The following is a 21,467-nucleotide window of genomic DNA, read 5'->3' on the forward strand; positions in this document are numbered from 1 at the left end:
TTATTATGAGCTGTTCTCCCCTCAACAACCTCCTATACTATAGTACATGGTGAGAGAGCAGAATTGCGCTGTCAGACTAACCAACCTCCCACACATCTCAAGCCTGTCAATGTATTATTGAAAGCATCCATCGGTCTCCCTCAAACGCCGCCAGAAAGAAAAAAACTGTTCCAGAACAAACAAGAAAGGATGGGTGAGGGCTTTTGTTACATGCCTCTCTTCCAGCCCCCCTTTTAAACATGTCCCCATCAAAATGCTCTGAAAATGTGATGCATAGCATTTAGTGCCAATTAATAAGACAGCTTTAAAAACAAAAGACGTCAATTGAGGGTCAAAAAGGCCTTTATGAACAGAGGATAAAGAATTTACTCCTTTTGTAATTTAACGATATATGGAGTCTTTAAACAAACACAGCTTATGTGCAACATCAAACATCAGCAAACATAATTGTCTATCTCCCATTGCTTTCTGGTCTGGAGGCCAATGTGTTTTGCATTACTGTTATATGAACAAAATATAGACATTATACCAACATCTTGATCGACAAATAATGCAATCATCGGTCAGTATACCCTCTCTGTCACTGAAGATCTGGTCTTCCGCTTTGGCCATACTGACTTTAAATACATTAATTTATCGGTCACCTCTGACCATACGGTATATGGAGAAGTAAAAGTACATCAAGATATTGTATAGTCTATATGGCCTTTCAGTTTCTCAAAGCAGTTAGGCAAGTTTCATTGCTACCAAAAATAAAACTTGACCGGCCAATGGATTTTTCCCTGAAAATGACTATTGCTGACAAAACTAATTGCAATCCACAAGCTAGACTCACATGAGGCAGGGAACCTTGACCCAAATGGGCACCTGTAAGCATCTCACAAACATAAGTCACAGTACCACTCCACTGCAGATGAAGCACCACAAATTAAGGAAGAATAGCGCAAACAGCAGTACTCTGATGCACAACACAAATAATAACTTAGTAGGTGAATAGAAAAGAGATCAGTCAGTTTATGCGAGTTGCTATATTTCGTTAAAAACATAACTTAGGTTTTCTTCCACTTTATGGTTTGCAAGAAGGGATAAATAAATAAACAGTGTTTCTGTACTTTACCACTGTCTTTTGACATTGTCTCATCAGAATGTATCTGGTTGTGAGTGTGTGGCAGATGGCGAGTCACAGGAGATCTCATGCTGCATGTACATTAGAAAATAAATAAAAACATACAAAGAAATCATTACCAAGCACAGCAGCCTCAGTGTATCAATTAAAACAGACAAGGAATTGTTACTTGGAGTCCCCACATTTGCTTCACTGTAACATCAAAGGGAATTCCGATTCAGAGGGTAATTTCATTGATATACATTAACATACACATAGATAGAGTTATAACCACCATTGTTAAACCATAGTTGGGGATCCCCTGTTAATATTGGGCTGCTACCCAAACTCAAGTGAAGTGGGTTAAGAATTCAAGTCTGGGCAATGAGTGTCCGTCGCCACACTTGTAGCCACATAGTCCAGAGACGCTGTATTTGGCTGAGCTGGGGTACTACATCTCCCATCAGGCCATGCTCTCCCTCTCTTCCGCCGGTCCATTTGCACTCCTCTTCACTTTCTTCACTCCGTCCCCCATCGCCGTCGAGGTCGTTATTCTGAGGAGGCAGCAGAGAAGGCATAGGATTTAGTCCCAAGAATAGTTTTTATAAATAAATGTAAACCCTGAAATTTCCACCACATCCCAACATTCAGTAAAGATGGAACAAGCATCTTTAACATTGGTTTAACTTCATTTGGATAGTCCCTCTTAGATGATTGACTGATGCTCAGGGGAAAGGACCATTGGATTTGAATTAAATACTATGATAAACTGGCCCCAGACCATGTACTATCCAATTAACTAGGTTTATTAACCATCCCTAGTCACCCAACCAGTATAAGAAATGCCTGCATATTGCATACAATTTACATTTAATAAGTTAGTTGAACTCAAGGCTTGCCTCTAGGTAGAGTTTTACCAAGTACCTGCCTCAAGCACACAAAATGGGAGTACCATCTAAAGAACCCGAAGGAGTTTTTGAAATATTCAAAATGTTCCACTTTCTTTGAAAGCCCCCCTCAGGCTGCTCCACAAACATACAGACCATGTTTAATTCATACTGTATGTGGTCCCACTTTAAAAGTTCCCTAACACTTACTGTATGTATTTAAATAGTATAGACAGGTACAGTATAAATACAGATTGTACATCCAGTGTTGAGACTGTTGATGTACATATTATTTATTTAACCTTTATTTAACCAGGTAAGCCAGTTGAGAACAAGTTCTCATTTACAACTGCGACCTGGCCAAGATAAAGCAAAGCAGTGCGATAAAAACAACAACACAGAGTTACATATGGGGTAAACAAAAAACGTACAGTCAATAACGCAATAGAAAATCTATATAGTGTGTACAAAAAGTTATTACATTTACATTACATTTTAGTCATTTAGCAGACGCTCTTATCCAGAGCGACTTACAGGAGCAATTAGGGTTAAGCGCCTTGCTTAAGGGCACATCGACAGATTTTTCACCTAGTCGGCTCGGGGATTAGAACCAGCGACCTTTCGGTTACTGGCACAACGCTCTTACCCAGTATTGGAAGTAAGGCAATAAATAGGCCATAGTGCAAAATAATTACAATTTAGTATTAACACTGGAGTGATAGATGTGCAGAAGATGATGTGCAAATAGAGATACTGGGGTGCAAATGAGCAAAATAAATAACAATATGGGGATGAGGTAGTTGGGTGGGCTAATTACAGATGGGCTGTGTACAGGTGCAGTGATCGGTAAGATGCTCTGACAACTGATGCTTAAAGTTAGTGAGGGTGTCCAGGTCTGTTTTGATGTAGATCTGTGTGTCGTCAGTCTAGCAGTAGAATGTATCAATGTGTCAGTCTAGCAGTAGAAGTGAACACCATTATTTTGGATCAGGAGGACAAGAGAGAGCATGTAAATTAGTTATAGAATGTGGCTTAAAATAGAGCCTTGAGGGACACCACATGAGTTCCCACAGTTAGGCATCACCCATGGCAACATTGTGTATTTTACTCTGATCACACACTTTGGTTGTTTCTCCTATCTTAGTTGAATGCACTTCGGTGAGTCAATAAAAAAGGGTTACAGACTAGGTCATACATATAACATAAACAGTTGTAAGGAAGTTCCTGAGCTCCAGACAGAGAATCAAGGCACATTACCTGGGCCCATATTCATAAAGCCTCTCAGAGTAGGAGTGTTGATCTAGGATCAGTTTTGCCTTGTATATTATGATGAATGGACAGGGGGGACCTGATCCTATATCAGCACTCCTACTCTGAGAGGCTTTATGAATACCGGCCTCCATTTCATGAATATGTTTTATTATAGAAATGTATTTTTTTTTAAAAGAGTCCTCTTTTGAGAATGCCAAAGCCATAAAGTAGCAGCCCTATTTACTTGACTTGCCTCAGTAAACATGTTGTGTACTGGGACTGGCTTGATGTATTGAATGTGAGTTCACCACTTAAAGATCGTAGCTCAGGACCTGAAGCAAGGATATGCATATTCTTGATACCATTTGAAAGGAAACACTGAAGTTTGTGGAAATGTGAAATTAATGTAGGAGAATATAACATTAGATCTGGTAAAAGATAATACAAACAAAAAAACATGCGCTTTCTATTTATTTTTGTTCCATCACCTTTGAAATGCAAGAGAAAGGCCACAATATAATATTGCAGTTTAGGCGCAATTTAGATTTTGGCCACTAGATGGCAGTGTGCGCGCAAAGTTTCAGATTGATCCAGTGAAGCATTGCAATACTGGACTATTTTGTATCAAGTCAGCCCAAATCTGCCGATTTGGTCAATTGATACATTTTCAAGTACATTACTATAGAGAACATACAAAAATGATATAGTAATACAAAATGTAAGTTTACACACTCCCAGGAATGTCATACATGATGGATCATTAGCTTATACACTAACTTTCACACATCTAGATGGCCGGGCGGGGTGGGTGTGGAGCCAGAGACAGCAGGGGTTCAAACTGTAGAACCCAGTTCCTACATTTGAATATAACAAAACGATGCTACATTTTATCTCTGGGACCCTTAGGATGACAAATCAGAGCAAAATTACTGAATGTAAGTACATTATTTACCTTCAGAGGTGAATGTATCAAACCAGTTGCCGTGCTAAGTTTTTTGTTGTTGTGCACTCTCCTCAAACAATAGCATGGTCTTTTTTCACTGTAAATTGGACAGTGCAGTTAGATTAACATGAATTTAAGCTTTCTGCCCATATAAGACATGTATATGTCCTGGAAAGTTTGCTGTTACTTACAAACAGTCATGCTAATCACATTAGCGCACGTTTGCTCAACCGACCCGTATACGGGACACTGATCCCGTAGAGGGTAAGAGTTGTTGTGGCTGGAATAATCAATAACGCAAGGCCAAGAGAGACATTTCAAAAGCAACCACCTCCTCATTATGTTCAATAACCGCTTGGAAGAGAAGACATCCTCGTAAACCCGGCAGCTGAGTCAACTATATACACCACACTACTTTTCAGAACATCCACTGAAGCACCGCCGCCCCCTCCCCCCGGTCAGGAATCAACAGGGGGAAAGAAGTGTGTAGAAAATGTTTGTGTTTGTACACTACTGTACTGTATGTATTTTAAGACGTTTTTGCATGACAACATGCATTGAATTTGTGTTTTTTTCTGTACAAGTACACATGTGAGTGTTTGTATTATACACCCGAGTGAGTTTACAGTCATTACTGTAAGCTTGTGTGTGTACGCTTGTGTGTGTGTCCACTCTCCCTTCAGCTCCTGGTCTGTGGGTCTGGTGCCAGCTCCCCAGGCGAGTGACCCAGTTCTGGGCATCCAGGCAGGCGGGAGGAGAGCAGGACGCTAGAAGCCGGACAGGAGGGGGAGAGGGAGGACGGCGCAGCCTAGACCCAGTTTACCAGCTGCACCTGGCACTCCTGCTCCTCGCCCCATAGAGTTGAACCTTCATCGTGCTCCATTGCAGTAGGAGTCCTGCTTGGTCTTGCTTGCTATAGGCCAACTCCTGGCATTCAGGCCCTAATCTCTCATGTACAGACCAACTAAACATGGTAGTAGCGTCTGTCAACAGACTGTGGGATGCGACGACTAACGAAGAACTTTGGTCTAGTATGCAGATTTTGTTGTTGTTGTGAATCATTTGGACAAATCACGATTTTCGCAGGTGCTCTCATCTTTCGAATTTCGTAAAAGGGGAGGGGACATTGGGTCCATAGACTTGCCTGAAATTTGCAGTTTCCGTTTAAGGAGGTGGTTAGTGTATTTATTAACACTCCTAAATTAAATAGAGCATCTGACCAAGTTACGCAAGATTTTAGTTCTGGGTTACCAAGATTATTATAAATCAAGAATGAACAACCCTGCTCCTAGGAGACCTAATGTTGTGTGTACAGGCATTTCTCTGCATTTCTCCTTTGCCAAGATAATCCATCCACCTGACAAGTGTGGCATATCAAGTAGCTGATTAAACAGCATTATCATTACACAGGTGCACCTTGTGCTGTGGACAATAAAAGGTCACTCTAAAATGTGCAGTTTTGCCACACAACACAATGCCACAGATGTCTCAAGTTGAGGGAGCGTGCAATTGGCATGCTGACTGTAGGAATGTCCACCAGAGCTGTTGCCAGATCATTTTAATGTTCATTCCGCTACCATAAGCTGCCTCCAACGTCGTTTTAGAGAATTTGTCAGTACGTCCAACCAGCCTCATTACCGCAGACCACGTGTAACCATGCCAGCCCCTGGGATCACGCCAGCCCAGGACATCCACATCCAGCTTCTTTACCTGCGGTATCGTCTTAGACCACCACCCGGACAGCTGATGAAACTGTGGGTTTGCACAACCGAAGAATTTCTGCACCAACTGTCATAACAGTCTCAGGGAAACTCAGCTGCGTGCTCGTCGTCCTCACCAGAGTCTCGACCTGACTGCAGTTCGGCGTCGTCACCGACTTCAGTGGGAAAATGCTCACCTTTGATGGCAACTGGCATGCTGGAGAAGTGTGCTATTCATGGATGAATCCCGGTTTCAACTTTACCGGGCAGATGGCAGACAGCGTGTGTGGCGTTGTGTGGGTGAGCGGTTTGCTGATGTCAACGTTGCGAACAGAGTGCCCCATGGTGGCGGTGGGGTTACGGTATGGGCAGGCATAAGCTATGGACAACGAACACAATTGCATTTCATTAATGGAAATTTGAATGCACAGAGATACCGTGACGAGATCCTGAGGCCCATTGTCGTGCCATTCATCCGCCACCATCACCTCATGTTTCAGCATGATAATGCACGGCACCATGTCGTAAGGATCTGTACACAATTCCTGGAAGCTGAAAATGTCCCAGTTGCATACTCACCAGTCATGTCAACACCCATTGAGCATGTTTGGGATGCTCTGGATCGACAGCGTGTTCCAGTTCCCGCCAATATCCAGCAACTTCGCACAGCCATTGAAGAGGAGTGGGACAACATTCCACAAGCCACAATAAACAGCCTGATCAACTGTACGCGAAGGAAATGTGTCACGCTGCATGAGGCAAATGGTGGTCACACCAGATACTGACTGTTTTTTTTATCCATGCCCCTACTTTTTTAATTTAAGGTATCTGTGACCAACAGACGCATATCTGTATTGCAAGTGAAATCCATAGATTAGGGCCTAATTTATTTATTTCAATTGACTGATTTCCTTATATGAACTGTAACTCAGTAAAACCATTGAAATTGCTGCATGTTGCGTTTATTTTATTTCAGTGTATATAATTAATAAACACAGTTGGTTCTGGGAAGTTTTTCCAAAATCCTATTTGGCCCCTTTGGGTGAGATACAACAGTCTACACAGAGTGAGGTAGAGAGAGAACAGGGAACAAGGACACATGGTGCCACCAGCTATACTTGGGAAATAAAGAACAAAAAAAAAAGAGAATAAGGTTGAAGAGCCTGGAGAGAGGTGGAAGGAGAGAAGAGGACGAGTGCGGCATTGTGACCTGGATGGAGGGATGAGAGAGCTGGAGGGGAGGAAGGAGAGAAGAGGACGAGTGCGGCATTGTGACCTGGATGGAGGGATGAGAGAGCTGGAGGGGAGGAAGACAGCTTGGGAGGAGGGCGAGAGGACATTGGTTAAGTATCTCAGGGACGTCGACATACTGACACTAAAAACAGATTGAGGTAAAAAAAACCTGTCTAAAATAAGAAAACGGTAGACAAGGTGAATGGAAGCAGGTCTGCTGGTTTCCTGCATGTAGGCTGGAGCAGGTGGTGACCCAAATAGCCATGAACTGACAGCGTTTTAACTACTTTGCAGATATGAAACAAACAGACAATCATAATATAAGTAAAAAATATAAAATACCCAGTTTATGCTTCAAAACCAACTTCATAAGAGGTTTTGACATACATTAAGGCACTGTTGGCAGAATAGATGGATGCAGTTCAATGCATGATTAATATAATTCACCAATACATTTCTTGGTAGTCCCAAAAATATTGCTATCAGGTTGTAAACCACAGCTGGCCTTGTACATTGTTTGCTGCCACAACCCATTCGGGATGCACCGTTTCAGTTTCAATGACTCAATATTCTGAACAAAATCGGATGACTAACTAAGGCTGGGAATGTCAATACACTCAAACTAGCAGGGGCAATGATCACAAGTCAGTCATAACATGGCTAATAGGCTAGTGCACGTGTCAAACACAAGCGAGTATAAATGAGTCAACAGTTGAGTCATCTACTTTATGAAATGACAGCCTGATGTGCTCTTGTCGGTGAATTCAACTTCAATTGCGCTGATTTCGTGTGTCCCGTTTCCAGCGTGCAGCAGAGGGAAAGTGTACAGACACATACCACAGCCCTAGCTAGGCTACTAACATGTTGCAGACTGGCTTTGGTTTTTAAAGCTTGACAATTTCAACTACAATAGCTACATTTTGAGTGTACCATAGAGCAATGCTGAATTCAACCACACTGATGATCCACGCAGTGCAAAAAAATGAAAAACATGTTTTAAGTTTAAATGATAGTTACCTTTGTGTTACTTGGGAGTTATTAAATACTTTTTGATTATGGTCACAGCATATTATGCACATTTGCAAGCATATCAGCAAAGGCTGGACAAATATTATTTCTCTTTTGTTTTAATATGTTCATAAGTGGACATTATAAAGGGCCATATTTTTACAAATAAAACTATGACCAGTTTGGATCGCAGTTGCACGTTTTGTTGTAAAAACAAATAGGCTATGTCTGGTCCGCAAATTCGTTGTGTTTTTTAAAATATGGTCTGTGCGCTGATTGAGTTTGACACCCCTGGGCTAGCTTATCTATTTATGTAGCTAGCTATTTATTTCGCAAGCTAAAAACACAGAGCCTAACGTTAGCTAGCTAGCTGCTGGGAAGATGTCATGTCATTGGAGGAGGGTGAGTGACCAACTTTTCCCTCTCATATCGTTTTTCATTGGCTACAGCTAGAGAAGCTGCAGGTGTCATTTGGTTAGCTAGCAATAAATGTTAATCGCTTTGCTAGCTAGCTTGCTATGCTGAACTTGAACGACTTATCCACAGTTAGCATATCTCTTAGTTGTCAATCAAATGTATTTGGCATCGATTAAATGGGCGGGCAGGGAAGTTCGCATTCAGTTGTCAAAACATGGGTTGGGACAAGCATGCATTGGCAGGCAAGCTGCAGAAGGACGAGCAGACTACTATTCCCCATCGTTTATCAGTGCCATTTTGACCGCCAACTAGCTGAAAAGGCTTTTCTAATGTTCTCTCATTAGATTTTAGCTCATCTCACTCTGACTAGCATTAGTTGTTGATCTTGTTGTGAATAGGCAACTAGCCTACCTTTTCATGGTTGTTTGATCAATAGGACTGTGAAGTTCCCAAATGTAAGACTCCCTAGGTATTTACATATTTGCAGAAATCCATTCTGGTGTATTTTGTGGCGAATGCATTCTGATGATCTAAAGTCGTGCTGTTGCTACTGCCTGTAAGCACACAGTCCAGTTCAAAGTGAATGATGGCAGGCCTGTGTGGCAAATGGCTTAATTGCATATAGCCCTACTGTAGCTTTGATTGGCTACGGCACACCGGTCTGTGTAGACTCCGTTCCTGGACACGACAGAAGTTTTTATTCTGTTTTATTTACTGCAGTGTCTATTAATTGTCCAAACGCACAACCGCTTTCCCTCTATATTGCTATAGAATTTTCACAAATGATTACTATATGTAATTCCCAAACATTCTATGAATTGATGAAAACGTGAAAAATGACCATATCTATGTTCTCGCTTGTCAGAAAATGTAAAAAATAAAATAAAATGTAATTCTTCCTGGGGGTGTATATGAACAGATTTTAATAAGATTTCATGTTGCTAAAATGCTGTCAGTTCCACTTTAATTGGGTTGCTCTCCCATCGGATGCCACAGTGGCCTTGGTAGAACTCTCAGCGTTGCAGGTGGCACCTAGGCTGGCAGGGAGAAGCCACACAGCTCTCAGACCAGACCATATTGGGAGGGTTGACACTTAAGCTCAACAGGTGGAGGCGATAAAACCGACACCGCTTTTCATGTGGGCCACAATGGCGAGTAAGGATAGAGGAAGTAGAACAAAGAGAGGTGCCTGGTTTACAGTAAGTGAGGGTTCTGTTTTAACACCATCATGCCAACCCAAACCGTACTGGCTCTGATGTTTTTTCGTTTACATTATCCTTTCCAGCACGATTACAACCCCTATGGTAGATGCATAACCAGGCCAGACCTGTACAGCTTGACAGTCAATTCGGCTCAGCAGTGTGAAAAACGGTACAATTTAGCGACGAATTCGAGACAAAAGCCAGCCATTTGTGACTCGTTTCAGGAAACTAGGCATATGTCGCGAGTCACTACTTCACAGGAGAGGCATTTGAACGCAATTTGTTTTATTTTAACAAAATGCGTTTTTTGGCAGAAATGCCCTCTGGAACATGTGAACTTTCATGTGCCTTTAAAACAAACTTGTATGCCACGGAAAAAGACAGGACCTTCCCGCTAGCCATGATTGGCTCAGATAATGGATGGGCTGGACATGCCGAGAGATGAGTTCGGATTGGTCTGCCATGTAGCTCGCTTCTGTCTATAACATGAGCTGCTTAGTATGTGTAGGTAATCCTTTCTAAAGCAGCTTTTTTGAAAGATATCACGAAAAACTGCACAAGTGTTGCTAAGGCTCTCCACTTTCTGGAGGACCGAGTTTTGAAATCATCGGAATGCCCGGTGGAAGCAGAGTATGATAGCTAAGGAGATGGAGAAAATTCAGGCATTTGATTGCAGATATGCAGAGGGAGTCGAAAAGAGAACACAAAAGGCTGTTGTATAAACCACCTGTCTAGATTACATCTTCAAACTAAGGGCAACCATGGCATCCGTGACAGAGGGAGAAGCGTTCATCCATGTATACGGGTAAGATATTATACGTTTCTAATTTTGTCAGAAAGTCGTTTTCATTGCAAATTAAAGCGTACTGTTAGCTAGCTAGCGTTAGACCAAATTGAGGCGGTCGGTCACATTGTCTGAGCTCTGACTATTACTTCTGACTTTACGTGCCAAGATTATGCTGATTTGTGCTTGATAATGATTTGCTGCTGGTCAGACTCACACTTCCTCCATCTCCACGTCATCCTCCACAGAGAGCAGCAGGTAGGGGTTGTAGGAGGCCGGGCGGAACTTATGGCCCGTCAGGAAGAAGAACGCCAGCGTGGCCAGCTCATCCAATAGCTGAAGACAAGGAGGAGAGAGAGCGAGAAAGAGACATGGGTAGAAATAAAAAGTGTGTCAGTACATTGTAACAGCTAAATGTAAATAAAATAAATGGATAAAAAATGATTTTTCAATCAAACTGGTTTTACTAAGGATTAACATACTGTTAAAGTATTTAACTTGGACTACTGTATCTATATATATTATTATTTTACCGTTAAAAAAAACATAGGTGAACACCCACCTGGTACAGCCACTTCCACTGAAAGGGAACAATGAACTTGATGAGAATGGCGATTATACGGGTGAAATAAATATAGCATACAATCTGAAGGAGAGAGAGAAATACAGACATTAGATAACCGATAAACAACAATTTGCTGAACATAGATATAAACACGTAACTGGATCATCCCTCTTTTTAGAGAGCGAGAGGGAGACAGGCAAATAGGGAAGCATAGAAAGCAAAATGCGTTTACATAATCAGGAAGATTGACATTGGCTGACAATCTGAACATCGATACAACAGATCAAGATGGAGGAGAAAGCGAGAACCCATTTGGTCTGCAGAGTGGACATTACAATAAGAGAGGAAAATTAAAACACCAACAAGACAGACAAATAAAAAAAACAGACCTTCAACAGAGAAAGACACCGCAACTGTTGTAATAACTTTATGGCGGGATTTCACACGTGACTATTCATGATTAAATGAATACAAAGAGAGAGCTGTGAAAGTGGAGTGTTTTTAGGGAGTCCCGTACAGACAGACGTAGACACAATGCTTGGTGTGTTTCCATTTAAAGGCGTGCGTGTGGCTGTGTGGCCTGCAGTGTGTATTGCTGGAGTGGTGTGTGAGGAGACAGAGTGTGTCAGAAGAGCATGAAAGAGGAACCTTACCATCACATAGTAGTGCCTGAAGAGCTTCAACTGGGCAAGGTTGATGGCAGCTGCAAAAAGACATGAGCAAAAAAAAGCACATTCATTAGTAAGATAGCAAAGACCAAATCCCGGGAGAGCTTTTCAACAACATCTGTCATTTCCCTCCAAAAATAAACATGGCTCATTTGAGTCACCTTTTAGAGCAGTCAGGAGATGAAGAAAAGGGTTTTCTATAAGTAGAGTATATGGATTTTTTTTTTATTAAAACACCTCTAAAACAGAACATTGAATGAATCAGACGGGTAAAGGTTAGGGGTAGTTCTAATTTGAGGAGTTTTGCTGACAATTCGAATGCATGTGATCCAAGACGTTTGGCCCGATAAAAATCTGTAGAAGGCTAAAAAGGCCCATCAGAGAAGACTGAGTGTTGGATGTAATAATGCTGCAAAGTGCCTTGATGCAATCTGAACCCCTTCCAACAGAAATGTGACCCGAGGGGAAAGAAATGGAGGGCGACTTGTACAGTAATTTATCATTCTCACACCGTACAACTTCTTCCACAGAAGTGGGCCTTCAAAAAGGGGACAGTAAGTATCAAGTGTGGATCTTACTGTGACCTAGTTAGGACAAAAAAAGGCCACTTTGAAACCAGGTGAGCAATTCTGGAAGTGCTGTAACAACCTACTGTAGAATCGAGGAATTTTAACACTATGTGCCGTAATCTACTCAGCCTACAGCGGTTACCTACCCATAAAGACAGACTTCTGAAGCTACACTAGGTTATTCAACCCTAAATGATTTATAAAAGACGCTTTCTAGCAGGCGAGGTTGACATACAGACATCCATGTGGCTCTGAGTGATAACTTCTGCTCTGATGAATAAATGATATGTACCATACATACTGTACACAAACGTGCGCGCGTGCACACCATTTTGACACTAAGAAGTGAAGAGCTAAGGGAGTTGATACAGGTGCACTGAGGACGAAACGAAACTCAATTAGCGGCATGGATCCAAATTGTGCGCCGCCCTATGGGACTCCCAATCACGGCCGGTTGTGATACAGCCTGGAATCGAACCAGGGGGTCTGTAGTGACGCCTCAAGCACTGAGATGCAGTGCCTTAGACCGCTGCGCCACTCGGGAGCCCAAATAGTGGATCATTCATTTGGAATGGTTACTCCATTATCTCTATGGGCTGTTCATTGACTTAACGGAGCATCCACGTAGAATTGAAACTGGTCAATCAATTACAGTTTAATAGGAGGTCACTCAAAGAGAAAAAAAGCACTTGAAGGCACGATTCCTAAATCTTCATGAATGTTGTCTGAAAATTGACGTTTTCTCGCATCGAATTGTATTCAATGTAGTTTTGGATAGACAGCAATCAATTTCTATTTGATCTGTTTAACAACTAGGAATTATAACACTAACACCAAGAATACATGGTAAGATTGCGCCTTTAAACCGGTGAACTCCGTCTTTAGAGTCAAAATGGTACAAACAAATATCTTGGGGATTGTCCTATATCATCCTGCCTACTGTTCAATTCAAAAACAGGGGAATGGAGTGTGTCCAAAATTAGACATTTGACCCTATTCACACACAAACAGAACCTTCTCTGAGCTCCCACTCATGAACCAGCTCATTGACAAGTGCCATAAAAAAGATGTCTGTTACAGTGCCCTGATGAGATGAGCCCAACCTGACTGCATGTGAAAAGGCCTGACATCTCGGTAATGAAACAGATCTGGTAGCTGTGCTTTTCCCTTTCCTCACCTGGTCTAATCAAATCGCGAGAGCATTAGTAGAATGGGAATTAATGAGGTGGCTGAAAACGTCAATAGAAAAACTGCTGCATGGGACAAGAAGGGGAGGAGAACAGAGCAGTGGTATTCTACCGTTACCTACAAGTTCCTGAGCCTGATGGTTTTCTGTTCTACCTGATAATTATACTGAACAAATATATAAAAACGCAAAAAATGTAAAGTGTTGGTCCCATGTTTCATGAGCTGAAATAAATTATCCCATAAATGTTCCATACGCACAAAAAGCTTATTTCGCTCAAATTCTGTGCACAAATTTGTTTACATCCCGGTTAGTGAGCATTTCTCCTTTGCCAAGATAATCCATCCACCTGACAGGTGTGGCATATCTAGAAGCTGATTAAACAGCATGATCATTACACAGGTGCACCTTGTGCTGGGGACAATAAAAATTTGCAGTTTTGTCACACAGATGTCTCAAGTTTTGTGGGAGTGTGCAATTGGCATGCTGACTGCAGGAATGTCCACCAGAGCTGTTGACAGAGAATTGAATGTTCATTCCGCTACCATAAGCCGCCTCTAACATCGTTTTACAGAATTTGGCAGTACGTCCAACCGGCCTCACTAACGCATACCATGTGTAACCACGCCAGCCCAGGACCTCCACATGCGGCTTCTTCACCTGCAGGATCATCTGAGACCAGCCACCCACACAGCTGATGAAACTGAGGAGTATTTCTGTCTGTAATAAAGCCCTTTTGTGGGGAAAAACTCATTCTGATTGGCTGGGCCTGGCTCCCCAGTCATGTGAAATCCATAGATTAGGGCCTAATGAAATGATTTCAATTGACTGATTTCCTTATATGAACTGTAACTCAGTAAAATTGTTGCATGTTGCGTTTATGTTTTTTGTTTATCCATCTGACACATTCTTTCGAATGAAATAAATATCCCTGGAGCCTTGGTTATTGTATTCTCATTTGTATGAGCTATAGCAAGTTCTTTGGCAATATGACTTGGCAGTGGCATATGTTTGTACTGGTCCCCCGTGGGAATCGAACCCACAACCCTGGCATTGCAAGCGCCATGCTCGACCAACTGAGCCACATGAGCTACCGAGACATTGGCTTACCGACGAAAGAGTGTGGAACTGTGCAACTATCAGGATGTAAACCCTGGCATGGAAAAATAGTTTTGAATGCAACGCTGCTCTTTAAAGGCTCTCTCATTCCTCACCACAGCCCCTGACCAAAGCCCTTATAAACCTCAAAATGAACCCCCCCCCATGACAACATTTACATTACACATTACATTTTTGTCATTTAGCAGACGCTCTTATCCAGAGCGACTTACAGTTAGTGAGTGCATACATTCTTTTTTATTTATTTTTATTGGCCCCCCGTGGGAATCGAACCCACAACCCTGGCGTTGCAAACGCCATGCTCTACCAACTGAGCTACATCCCTGCCAGCCATTCCCTCCCCTACCCTGGACGACGCTGGGCCAATTGTGCGCCGCCCTATGGGTCTCCCGGTCGCTGCCGGCTACGACAGAGCCTGGATACGAACCAGGATCTCTAGTGGCACAGCTAGCACTGCGATGCAGTGCCTTAGACCACATTACCCAACACCTTGGGTCCCAGCTCTCCTCAATGTCTGAATGTGTGGGAGGGATGAGTCAATGGTTTAAAGAAAGCTGAACTATGACCAACTATGATGTGGAATGCAGGGTGAAGCGCAAACAGTGAAGGGAGGGCAATGAATAAGTTAGTCAGTTGGAGAGCATCCAGCTATGACAGAAGAAAACGCTCACTATAAAACTAAGCTTTTAGGAGAAAGTCAAAAATAACACTGCCCATGACCTAGATTAGGATTTGCCCTTAAAATATTCACCATTTCACTCCACAAACTACTTTATTATTTTTTCCCAAAAGACTTTGGAATTGTTTAAACTTTTATGAGAGGTTGCTTAGGTTCTGACTAAAATAGCTGGGGTGAAAAACTATTCCAGACCACAGTTTTAAACTTTGTGGTTGGGAGTAGGACCATGGACATGATGATATGGAGTTGATTTTAAGTGGAAAGGTCCCATTAGATTAAAAGTTATAACTCCCTGCTTGCACTTGTTATTGAATATGCTGTCACGGTAAGGTGACCAACTGCAGAGAAGCACTGGCACACAAACATTTATGTTTTTTTAAGTGAACAAGCAGCATACCTTTCCCATCTGTTGATGACGCCTCTTGTAAATGTCTGATGGACCTGTGGACAAGTGAGAAAAGGAAAACGTCAGACCAAGTGGAAAACTGGAGAAGAGTGGCCATTATCTAAAATAATCTGTCTTTCAGCTGGTCTCTGGGTACTTTGGGGCGGGGCACCTTGAAAACCAAATCCTAGGGGAAACACTGCCCATAGAGAACCTCAGTCAGAACTCACCAGACCACAGGGAAGAGGATGGCACCGCAGCACAGCAGGTCCACTAGGAAGAGCACCTCTTTCCACAGGCCGTACTCCGTGGTGCCCTCCTCTGTCGACTCTAAGATTATGTACGCCACGTTTGCCAGCACCTGGAGGGGTCAAAGGTAATGTGCTCCCATCAGTGCCACTGCAGTCCGCACTAGGTTGCTTTTGGCGAAAGATTTCTAAGATCAGCCTATCCCTTGTCACTATATACATATTACCCATCATCGTGGTAGTCTTGCCTTTAGGTACAAATCTAGGATCAGCCCATCTTGTCATTGTAGACGTTATCAACTACAACGGTAATCTTGCTTCAACAGTTAGATGGTTCTACATGCATGGTATTGTACCTGTAGTGGAATGACGATCATGAAGATCTTCTTGTCCTTATCCGAGAGGATGTGCTTGACAAAAGCCCAGCCGGTCCCTATCAGGGCAATGGTGATGAATAAGAGTGCCCCCTTCAGTCTGCAGAAAGAAACACAAGCATTGCTCGCTCATACAAACTGACTTAACGACATTGATACGTTTCAGTGCAGGTGAAGAAGGGGAGACAGTGAGGAGGCCATTTTACTGGTGAGACTTACAGGTGAGTGATATAGTAGACCACAGCCCATCCTTCTATGGGGAAGCCCTGGTTAGAGATGTAGTAGTAGTCAATCTGGAAGACAGACGTCACAGTCAATGACTCAAGCTGATATAAAAAAGGGGACAAACTAAACTATATTCAATTTGATTCAATTTTTAACCTCAAAACTTGGAAGCACCACTTTTTTTAGCAGTTAAATACAGCAAGGCTTGGATTGTAGTCCGTGTGCTCACCGCGTGGAAGATGAGTGAGAGAGACTTGGTGAAGGGGAGAGCTGTCATGAGCCAGTGGATTTTATAGACATCAGCACTGCCAGAGAGAGAACAAGAGGGGGGGGGGGGGATAACAACATTGGGTAGGTTTATGCTGATGCCAATACATTAATAATGAATCTCAACTCAACTAGGGAAATAGTTATCCTTGTAAGTCGCTTTGGATAAGAGCGTCTGCTAAATGATGTAAATGTAAATCATTTTGAGGAGTAGGGTAATCCCATGATATTGCGTTGGTATGGAGGTAAATGTTTGGCTATATGGTGCCCTCTACTGGTCACTGTAAAACAATGCAGGCGTGACTGAGGCAAGACCTCTGCTAATCATTTACATTTGAGTCATTTAGCAGACACTCTTATCCAGAGCGACTTACAGTTAGTACATTTCAATAGCATTTTCTCAGGAGCTCATAGAGCAGTCATAGAGCACTCTGAGGTAAAGGGTCATTACATGAGGCACACTGTGTGGCATGCTGACTGATCAGACTAGTGAAGATAAGGGAAAGGTGGATACCTAGTCAGTTGTACGACAATGCATTCAACCGAAATGTGTCTTCCGCATTTAACCCAACCCCTCTGAATCAGGACAAATAGAATAGTCACGCAGTCTTCTTCAAGTCTTAAGAAAGGCACAGCAATTATCAACACAGTGCGGACATCTCCTGTGCCGCAATACCCCCCCCCCTCCTGGGCAACTCACCGCTGAGTGCGGAGAACGTGCAACCACAGTGTTCCGAGGAAAAAGAAGAACATAGACATGATGATGTAGAGCTTTGGCAGGGGGATCTCTCCAGCAGACAGGAAGCTGTTGGGGTTCTTCTCCTCGATGCTGATCTGAAAGCATCCCAAATGTTGGTTATACAAAATTTGACCATTCAGACACAATGATGACCAAGTGTGGCTAAAATAATGTTTCATTTTATTATAAAATAATGTTCCTGATGTGATTTAGACAACATAGAAAATGAGGAAAAAGTGGATATTGGTATGGGGCTAGGTCCATTTCAATGATGTACGAATAGAGGATGATGTCCTTCTGACTAATCAGGAAATATCACACCCGATAAACCAGATACAAACTTCAACTTGCAATAAAGAAAACTACGAAGAGGGTCTAAGAAACTCACTTCCATGCTGAAGCGGAGGGGGTTAACCATTTGAGTGTCTTTGCTGTAGCAGTTGTGGAAGTAGAAGTTGTACAGGCCTTGCTGCTCGTCTGTGCTGACGTTGAAGTGAAACTGCACACAGGGAGTAGAAAAACCATGTGACCTGTGTAGCCCAACTCAGGCTAAATAAATTATATTAGCCTGGTGAACGACTCTTACCTGAAAGGAAAATACTTCTTTGTTTCTATGGAGTGGAAAAGGCACTTCAGCCTTTTTCTGTGAATGTCAAGAAAAGAGAGTGACATCAGAAGACGTGCTTTGATGAAATGATGGCTGGATCACAATCCTTAAAAAGTCCTCATTCACAAACCCTTGGCTAAATTAGTAACTGGGTAAAACCCTTTATCTGGAATGCAGCCCTTGGGAGCCACTGGTTTTCCTGTATAATTTCCATTTGGTGACAGACCGACATAGATAAGAGAGAACAGGTCCCTTGGTGAATCAAACCCACTAAATCAATCAAAACCACTTAAATCAGTTTTCAGAGGAAAAACAGTGACAGTCCAACCCAGAGATAAAGCATGTTGGAATTACTGTGCAAATAAACTTGTTTCACAAAAAGCTTTCACAAAACATTGTTTTGTTGATTAATAGTTATATTTAAATGTGCAAAATAAATGTTGTATAAGGATGACCCAGGAAACATAGTCACGTATTTTAATGGAGTGTGACCCTAAGAAGATCTTTGTAATATGCTTACAAAACCGCCAGACACCAGGGCTCCAATGAAAAATATGTACCATTTTGCCGTCGGCATGGGTAAATGGACGAGGGAGCAAGATTGAGATCCGGATACTTATGTTCGTACATTGTTTGAGGTCAAAGGGTTACATAGTATCTATACTGAACAAAAATATAAATGCAACATGGAAAGTGTTGGTCCCATGTTTCATGAGCTGAAATAGATTATCCCAGAAATGTTCCATACGCACAAAAAGCTTATTTCTCTCAAATTATGCACAAATTTGTTTCATCCCTGTTAGTGAGCATTTCTCCTTTGCCAAGATAATCCATCCACCTGACAGGTGTGGCATATCAAGAAGCTGATTAAACAGCATGATCATTACACAGGTGCATCTTGTGCTGGGGACAATAAAAGGCCACTAAAATGTGCAGTTTTGTCACACAACACAATGCCACAGATGTCTCAGGTTTTAAGGTAGCATGCAATTGGCATGCTGACTGCAGGAATGTCCACCAGAGCTGTTGCCAAATAATGTAATGTTAATTTCTCTAAGATAAGCCAATGTTGTTTTAGAGAATTTGGCAGTACGTCCAACCGGCCTCACATCCGCAGACCATGTGTATGGCGTTGTGAACAGAGTGCCCAATGGTGGCGGTGGGGTTATGGTATGGGCAGGCATAAGCTACAGACAACGAACACAATTGATTTTTATCAATGGTAATTTGAATGCACAAAAATAGTGTGACTAAATCCTGAGGGCCATTGTGAGGCCCATTTTTTAAAAGGTATCTGTGACCAACAGATGCATATCTGTATTCCCAGTCACGTGAAATCCATAGATTATGGCCTAATGAATTTATTTCAATTGACTGATTTCCTCATATGAACTGTAACTCAGTAAAATCTTTGAAATTGTTGCACGTCGCTTTTATATTTTAGTTCAGTATATGTTGAGGAATATTCTTACCTCTGCAACATCCCGCTTGGATTTACTCTCACCTAGGATTCAAAGGACAACATTGAGAACAAGTTTAGTACAACAGATAAACAAACAATATATTCAACCATTGGTCATTACTTACACTGCTCAAATGCAGAATTCCTCAGCTATCTCGAACTTTGGTGTAAATCTACCATCAATGCAAGTTTACAACATGTCCTCATCTCAAGTCAGTATTTATTCAGCCCTAAATAAATGTATGAACTTTAATGAGGAACCATACCGTCACCATGGTCTCCCACAGGGTTGGCGTCCTCTTTCACCTTTACAGGTTTCTGTTGGTCAGCTCCAGTCTCAACGCCTATCGTCTCTCGGAGGCCAGGGAGGATGTCAGGGAACACATTCTCCTCAGATGACATTTTCATCTTCACCCTGAGTCACACACACAATACATGTTTAGCCAAAGTTATGGTATAAAATGCAGCTGGCAATAACTTCAAAAAATAATGTTAGGCTGTTTAAAGCCACACTCCTCAATATGATTCCACCCATAGTGAGCCCATAACTCTTACCAGGCCGTCATTGTAAAAAATGATTTGTTCTTAATTGACTAGCCTGGTTAAATAAAAAACCTTTATTTGTAAACAATGGTAACTCTTTGTAGAGGGCACATGGGGTTGCCAGCGGTCAGACAGAAACTCACTCATTTTTCTTGAAGTCAAATAACAGCAGTGCCACAGCGACATCACTGCTGGGAGACTTCTTAAGGACACAGTAGTCCAGATCTTGATCATCCTGTGCACATACCAAACGTTACTGATCTCATACTGTTAGTAGGAGTAGCTCCTGTGTGTAGGTCTAGTTCGTGTTGAAAAGCTTCAGTAATAACAAAACAGCTCATCTTAGACTACATTGAATACTCACTAAATACGTGGAGAAGCCATTGCTGCTCGTCCTATCCAGACTGAATCCAACCTGAATAAGAAACAGGCAATGATTACAAAATCGACGTTGGTCAGACCCATGCATTTAGTAAATAAGAAGACTAAATGTACCTGGCTACATCATTTCCCAATGTTGAGATTTCTTAAATGGGACTTCTCATGCAATCACAATTCCTAGGAAAGTTATTGAACTGACATTGAAATGGATCTTACCGTGGAGCTGTCAATCTTGTCCAGATTCTCCCCAGTAAGGGTAAGACTGGACATATTCACTATCATGTAACCATGTTTGTAGAAGCCAAAAGTGTTCAGGTGGACTTTCTGCCGAATGTCATCCTGAAAGAATGTACGTGACAAATACACATTTATTTTGATCAACGTCACTTTTCATTCACGTTGTTGCGTCAGTGTATTAAAGAGATGAGCTGGCCACAACACACTTAGTCAATAATTGTGGCCTAACATTTTTTATCACAGTACAAGGTGGCCAGCTAGCCAGCTATTAAAGCAGAAGCAACATAGCTAACAAGTGTAGCTTGTTAGCTCAAACGTTCAGTGGATAAACATGTTCAATACAATTAGAGACGAGCAAGTATTAGGACGTCATGTCGTATCCACAGCAAATTAGCTACACTAGGCACTACATTTATTATGATGAACCGCTAGCTAGCAGCTAGGTCTGATTGACATGAAACCCTATTCGCTTTTGAGACAGCACGCGGCAATATGAAACTGGCAAATACACCTACCTTGAGTATAAGGTGATGTAACCTGCAATGGCTTTCTCTGAGAAATAACAAAAATAACACAATAGTAGCCGTCAACATATATATTTTGTCGGTCGCCATTTCTCTAAAAAATCATAATTGCAAGCAACACACTTCCGGCAGGATCTACGTACTGACGCATTAAGAAAA

At 42.0% G+C, this 21,467-nt stretch overlaps 1 protein-coding gene across 1 annotated transcript; it reads right to left on the reverse strand.

Annotated features, from left to right (window-relative positions):
* Window positions 1–324: 324 nt before the first annotated feature.
* gpr107 (G protein-coupled receptor 107) lies at window positions 325–21,463 on the reverse strand. Its single transcript, XM_041897560.2, has 18 exons — window positions 21,300–21,463; window positions 20,764–20,886; window positions 20,531–20,581; window positions 20,310–20,401; window positions 19,890–20,038; window positions 19,634–19,665; window positions 18,141–18,197; window positions 17,943–18,053; window positions 17,516–17,649; window positions 16,778–16,853; window positions 16,543–16,616; window positions 16,306–16,423; window positions 15,932–16,062; window positions 15,714–15,757; window positions 11,749–11,798; window positions 11,093–11,176; window positions 10,748–10,866; window positions 325–1,659 (listed from the first exon to the last, which is right to left on the reverse strand). Exons 1-18 carry the CDS (start codon window positions 21,396–21,398, stop codon window positions 1,569–1,571), a joined length of 1,635 nt encoding a protein of 544 aa, XP_041753494.1. The 5' UTR covers window positions 21,399–21,463; the 3' UTR covers window positions 325–1,568.
* Window positions 21,464–21,467: the final 4 nt, after the last annotated feature.

The sequence above is a fragment of the Coregonus clupeaformis genome, chromosome 15 (genome assembly GCF_020615455.1).
Source record: "Coregonus clupeaformis isolate EN_2021a chromosome 15, ASM2061545v1, whole genome shotgun sequence".
In the NCBI taxonomy this organism is placed as follows: Eukaryota; Metazoa; Chordata; class Actinopteri; order Salmoniformes; family Salmonidae; genus Coregonus; species Coregonus clupeaformis.

Excerpts from the sequence above, each read along its gene's own strand:
- gpr107 (XM_041897560.2), bottom strand. The coding sequence starts at position 21,398 with ATGGCGACCGACAAAATATATATGTTGACGGCTACTATTGTGTTATTT. Across the intron at positions 20,402-20,530 it reads ATGGCTTCTCCACGTATTTA|GATGATCAAGATCTGGACTA; the intron begins GTGAGTATTCAA and ends GTATGTGCACAG. Across the intron at positions 15,758-15,931 it reads ATCCTCTTCCCTGTGGTCTG|GTCCATCAGACATTTACAAG; the intron begins GTGAGTTCTGAC and ends ACTTGTCCACAG.